Consider the following 6,000-nt stretch of genomic DNA (forward strand, 5'->3'; position numbering starts at 1 on the left):
GTAAGGGAAAAAACACCAAATGCTGGCAAGGTGACCTGAATGTGGGAAGAAGAGGAGTCTGCAAATGGCATAGAGATTAACCAAAGCCAGAATCCTCTGAAATACACCAGCTCAACAGTTTAGCAAAGGGGATCTATTAGGAAGCCTTTCTAAGCAGTTACTTGTCTCGCATTTTGTATCCTTACAAGTTTGACTTTTAATAGTTTTCTTAATATAGGGCATGCTATTGAGTCACACCGCAGAATTTTTTAAAGCTACTTCATATAATTAATTGGTCTACTTAGAATGTTGGAGCCTAATTTTAAAAATATATTTAGAATAAGTCAGTTCCATGTTTGCTAGAACTGAATAATTCAGCTATAGCTATAGTTTTATAACTGCTAAAGTTGGGGTTAGCATTGTGGTGTTGTGGGTAAAACTGCTGCCTGTGAATGTTAGCATCCCACATAGGTGCCATTTATATCTTGGCTGCTTCACTTCTGATACAGATCCCTCACAATGCACCTTGGAAAAGCAGAAGCTGCCCCAAGTGTTTGGCCACCTATTCCCACACTGGAGACCTAAAAGATGCTCCTGGCCCCTGGTCTTGCTTTGGTCCAGCCCTGGCCACCGTGGCCACCTGCGGAGCGAATCAGTGGATGAAAGATTCTCTCTCTCTCAGTTCTCTTTCTCTGTATCTTTCAAGTAAATAAAAAGAAGTACTAAATTTGCATTTTGTGAAATATTCATATGTAATATTTCCCTATAATGATATCAAACTATAATATTAATGTGTATAATCATTTCCTTTAAATATGTTTCACAGACTATACACACTTTCTTAAGAACCTTTTTTGGGGAGTGGGGAGAGTCAGATATACAGAGAGGAGGAAAGACAGAGAGGAAGATCTTCCATCTGTTGATTTACTCCCCTAATGGCGAGAATGGCTGCAGCTGAACCAACCTGAAGCCAGGAGACTGGAGCCTCCTCTGGGTCTCCTATGTGGGTACAGGGTCCCAAGGCTTTGGGCCGTCCTCAACTGCTTTCCCAGGCCACAAGCAGGAAGCTGGGTGGGAAGCGAGGCCACCAGGATTAGAACCAGTGCCCCTGTGGGATCCTGGTGCATGCAAGGCAAGGACTTTAGCCACTAGGCTATTGTGCTGGGCCCTCAGGTTTTTATCATAGGACAAGCCTAACAAATCTCTGAAAATTGGTTTTTCAAAATTTTATTCAGTATTCTTGTGTTTTTCCAACATATTTCTATTAATTTTTTTAGTAAATACTGTTTACTATAGTAAAAAATGCAGTTAGATTGACCAAGTTATGAATAATGTGTTCAAAATGAAAACCTGATTAAAGCCGATAAAGTACTTTAATTTGCAAGGTATTACTTAAGACGTCCATTCAATGTTTACTTCTTTTGGCTAGGATTTTAAGTTAATAACCTGGAATTACAAATTATTATAAACAAGTATAAATACGTTGTAACAGTAATTCATGAAGTCATTTCAAAGACATACCCAGGGGCCAGCATCATGATGTAGTGGGTTAAGCCAGCAGGGATGCCCACATTCATATGGGTTCTGGCTCAATCCCAGCTGCTCCATTTCCAATCTAGCTCTTTGTTAATGGCCTGAGAAAGCAGCGGAAGATGGCCCAAGTGCTTGGGCCCTTTCTAGCTATGTGGGAGACCCACATGAAGTGCTTGCCTTCAGCTGGCCTGTCCCCAGCAGTTGCTGCCATTTAAGGAGTGAACCAATGGATGGAAGATCTCTTTCCCTCTTCCTATCCCATCTTCCATTTGTCCTTCTGTCTATATAATTCTTGCTTTCAAAAAAATAAATGTTTCATTTTTTTTTAAAGCTCTGAGAATTCCCTTCGGCACTACCATACTTGCCACCGAGCTCAGTGACTTCCGTATGCAGTTTCCCAGGATGCGAGCCCTGAAGCTATATTTAGATGTGATGGTCTTTATATTTAGATGTGATGGTCTTACAATAACCTCAGTGTAAGTCACGCTTATTGAGTGATCCTCCCATGGCTTTACCACCTTTCAGCTGATCCCAATGATCTAGTTTGAGTTTGAAGAGGACAGAAGTAGGCAACCCTTCACTGCACATATTATGACAGACTTTCCCCTGCTGAACACTTCGTTGCAAAGTATCCTGTTGTTAGACAGCCAGCAACAAAGTAAGCTCACATAATGGGAGACTGAGCATGAGGTTGTTAGCCTGGCTCTGACCTTTCTTTTGTCAGGTAAAAGTAACAGCATCTTTACAGGGTCTACATGCACAGCTTGCTTCTCTTCAAGGAGCCCCTCTGGCAAGCCAGTGTCAAGGTTCAGTTTTGTAAGAGATGCACAAAGCCAAAATTGCTCAATAATTTTGGACAATAGTTCCTGTAAAATTTCCAGAGGAAAAAAAAACTAGATACTAAGACACTTCATAGCAACTTTGGATAAAATATTTCATAAACACATGAAATCATATTCTAGAGCTAGTTCAAGTTCATGATCAGTCATGTGACAAATGTCACACTAGGAATTGCTTTGCGGACTCAAGGCAGCTACAGTTAGAGAATCTCAAGCCAAGCCTTCCGTTTTATTTTGAATAAATAGCAAAGAAATGTCAAGAAATTTTACAGATGTTAGCTTCCTAAGATAATATAACAAAGATTCATTTGATAATTTAGTTCCAGGAACCTACTTTGAATATTACAGTACATGATCGCCTTATGCTTCATGTCTCTAGTTTTCCCCCAAGTGATTTCCAAACTCTGCTTGTACATAACGTATGTAAGCTGTGCTCTTTCAAAGTAACCGGTTCTATAGTAAAAGCAAAACTTGTTTTGGAAAAAGTAAACGTTAAAGCTTTTCTTCTTAAAATGCATGCCAACGGTGATGACTGCTATGTGTATTATGGTCTATGGATTAGCTGTTTCCAACCTTCCAACCACCCAGGCACCAAATAGGTACCAAACAATCCACAACCTGCTGTGGAAATGCAGAGTGAAACCACAGCACTGGTCCTAATTGTGTGTAAATCAAGAAGAGTTGAGAATACATGAATTTAAACTGTCTGGTATAGCAATTTAGATGCTTGCATCCTGTCTCAGAGCCCCTTGGCTGGAATCCCAGCTCCGCTCCAGCTTCCAGCTTCCTGCCTATGCACTTGTCTGGGAATCTGCAAGTGATGGTTCAAGCAGTTAGGTCCCTGGCTCCTGCCCAAGCTGTTGCAGTCATCTGGGGATGGTGGGGAGAGAATTAGTGAATGGGACTTGTCTCTGCTTGTCTGTCTCTCTCTCTCCTCTCGCCCCATTTTCCCACCTTCTTCTCTAGCCCCCTCTCTCCTTTGCAAACAAATAAAAACTATATCATAAGAAACAGAATAGTTCAATTTTAAGATGGCTGGAAGATCTTAGTGGGTTGAAGGTTACCTCTGAGTGTCAAAAGAGAAATTAACCATGTTGCTCAAACTGCCACTTGCTCAAAAGCCAGGGGCTAGGGAGGGTGACCCTGATTTCTGACAGAACTCCTAAGTTTAACAATGTAAAGATTTATTTATTTTTATTGGAAAGGCAGATTTACAGAGAGAAATAGAGACAGAGAGATCTTCCAAAGGCTGGTTCACTCCTCAAATGACTACAACAGCCGGAGATGAGCTGATGTGAAACCAGGAGCCAGGAGCCTCTTCCCCATCTCCCACACAGGTGCAGGGTCCCAAGGCTTTGGGCCATCCTCTACTGCTTTCCAAGCCACAAGTGGGGAGCCAGTTGGGAAGTGGAACAGCTGGGAAATGAACCAGAGCCCATATGGGATGCCAGTGTGTCAAAAGAGAGAATTTAGCCAACTGAGCAAACACATTAGGCCCTGTATTTAACACTTTTAAAAAGCCATCCTTGCCTGCAAACAATAAGCATGGAAATAACATAAGGGAGAAAAATTCCAAGATATCTGAACTTGCACACAAACCATACCACACCTCACACTCCAGGGATGCATCTACCCAAGCACATCCTTTTAGGCCTACCCTTTCCTTTGCATTTTATGGAATATTCCATTTTTGAGACATTAGCTGGCCAATCTGACTTTTAGCTACAAAAGCTCATTAAAACATGGTGTTAGACCTAAATCCACACTTTTTTCATGCCTTCTTTAAAAAATGAAGCTGTGCTGTTTCCCATTTTATATGAATATGAACACAGTAGTCGCATATTACTGCTATTTCTAGTGCAAAGAAAAAAAAAGCACCTTCTCTTTGGACTTAATGGCCTCACTGAGGCGGAAATAACACATTTGCTAAGATAGCTGATTCAAAACGCAGTAGGGTATGAATGAAAGGGCTCCAATTTGACGCTGATGATCTAAGGTCCTAAACATTCATTTCCTACAGGATAAGACATAAGAGTGTTTTTGTACCTTATCAATGCCCCCCACCAACATACATACATTACTGCATTCATGCACAATCCATAATGGCCACATTCTACCATAGCCATAGAAGAAGTGATGCATTCAAGAGGTGCCAACAAGTGCTGAATATAGAAACCTTTAATTCCACGTGTAGGTAAACCTAGACTGTGGGCCTGGCCTCCCCTGCTCTGTCCTCCCATCTGAACACCAGACTCCTGGGGTAGGTTAGCAAGAAGAAAGGAGGTAAATCAGGGATTCAGCAACAGGATGCTGCAGGATGTGAGAAACCTGGGGTCTACCAGCTGCCTGGAACTCCCTAGCAGGGGGAGCAACGAAGTCCAGGCAGCAGCATTCTGGGTGGACCAAGATGCTCATTCGTGGTCGACCCCAGGCCCTTTCCGAAAGGTCAGAAATCCTGAAGTCATCCAATTTGTGCCCAGTGATGCCTGCCCAGGAAGCTTCAGGCTTACCCACAAATAAATTCTGATTTTAAAAACAAAAGACAGACAGGCTCGTGGTCGTTCTCACAGGCAACCAATTACTCCCAGGGTTAAAAAGCAGATTTGCAGAGGCCAAAGACTAGACAAAAGGCACGAGCTGGCGACACACAGACCTGGAAATTTTTTTTTTTTTAATTTGTTTTCCTCTAAGTGCTTAGGACCTCCTAGGTCTAATTCTTTCTTCCGTCTGAGGATGACTCTTGAGCAAATTCCCTAGCGGTCTGCAACAAACGTCGGGTAGGGAGGTGGGGGGGGGGGGACGAGGAAAGACCCTAAAACTTTCCCAATCCGCAGCAATCTGGTGGCGGGCAGCAGCGGTGGACACCAGCGTCCAGGGGTGCACCCCGGGGCAGCGACAGTCCCCCTCCCCACAACAAAAGGACCCAGCGCAGACCTCGAGCTCCGTTTCCAGGACTGGAGCACCGAGTCCTAGGCGACCCCACTGGCCGCGACCAAGGAGAAGGAACTGCGCGTCCGTGTTGTGGCATAAAGGAAAGGATCCTGGGATGCACAGCAGAGGAGCCACGGGCAGCTGGTGCCACCGCACCCGTGCCCGCAGGGATCCCCCGGCTCCCCTGGAGCATCGGGCGGGTGGGCCCGCGTCCCTGGGCGGCGCCGCCCCCTCGGGAGCACGGTGCGGGGGGCTGCAGGCCCAGAGGCTGTGGCTCAGGCTGCTGCCGCGGCCGCCGCCACAATGCGGCCCGGGACCCTCCCGTCGCCGCCGCCGCCGCTGCCTCCTCTGCACCAGGCCCGGCGCGACACAAAGCCCCCCGGCCCCGCCGCCGCCCACCAACCTTGGGCTCCGGCGCCGGGCTCCCGCAGCGTCTTGGTCACCGCCTTCCAAACGTGGCAGCCCAGCAGGCAGAGCAACAGCGCTACGGACCTGCTCATCTCCGCGCCGCGGGGCCGGCGGGCGGCTCGGGCTCGCCGACAAGAGCGGGCCGGGGGAGCGGCACGTCAGGGTCGGACGGCCGCGCCTCCCTCCATGTTGCCTGGCTCCGCGCGCGCCGGACCCGCCGCCCGATTGGCCCGGCCCCGCAGCCCGCGGCCGCTCCCTCCTCAGCGCCCCGCGCCGGGTTTCCCTCAAGAGCCGCGGTGGCGGCGGCAGC

At 46.8% G+C, this 6,000-nt stretch overlaps 1 protein-coding gene across 1 annotated transcript in view; it reads right to left on the reverse strand.

The window, feature by feature from the left end:
- FAM171A1 (family with sequence similarity 171 member A1) overlaps window positions 1-5,782 on the reverse strand; it is a 124,367-nt gene extending 118,585 nt beyond the window's left edge. The window contains exon 1 of the mRNA XM_040967927.1: window positions 5,686-5,782. Coding sequence (XP_040823861.1) covers window positions 5,686-5,782 — 97 coding nt within the window. The remainder of the gene's footprint in view (window positions 1-5,685) is intronic.
- Between the last annotated feature and the right edge of the window lie 218 nt (window positions 5,783-6,000).

The sequence above is a fragment of the Ochotona curzoniae genome, unplaced genomic scaffold (genome assembly GCF_017591425.1).
Source record: "Ochotona curzoniae isolate NIBS_2020 unplaced genomic scaffold, NIBS_Ocur_1.0 scaffold_4683, whole genome shotgun sequence".
NCBI classification, from domain to species: domain Eukaryota; kingdom Metazoa; phylum Chordata; class Mammalia; order Lagomorpha; family Ochotonidae; genus Ochotona; species Ochotona curzoniae.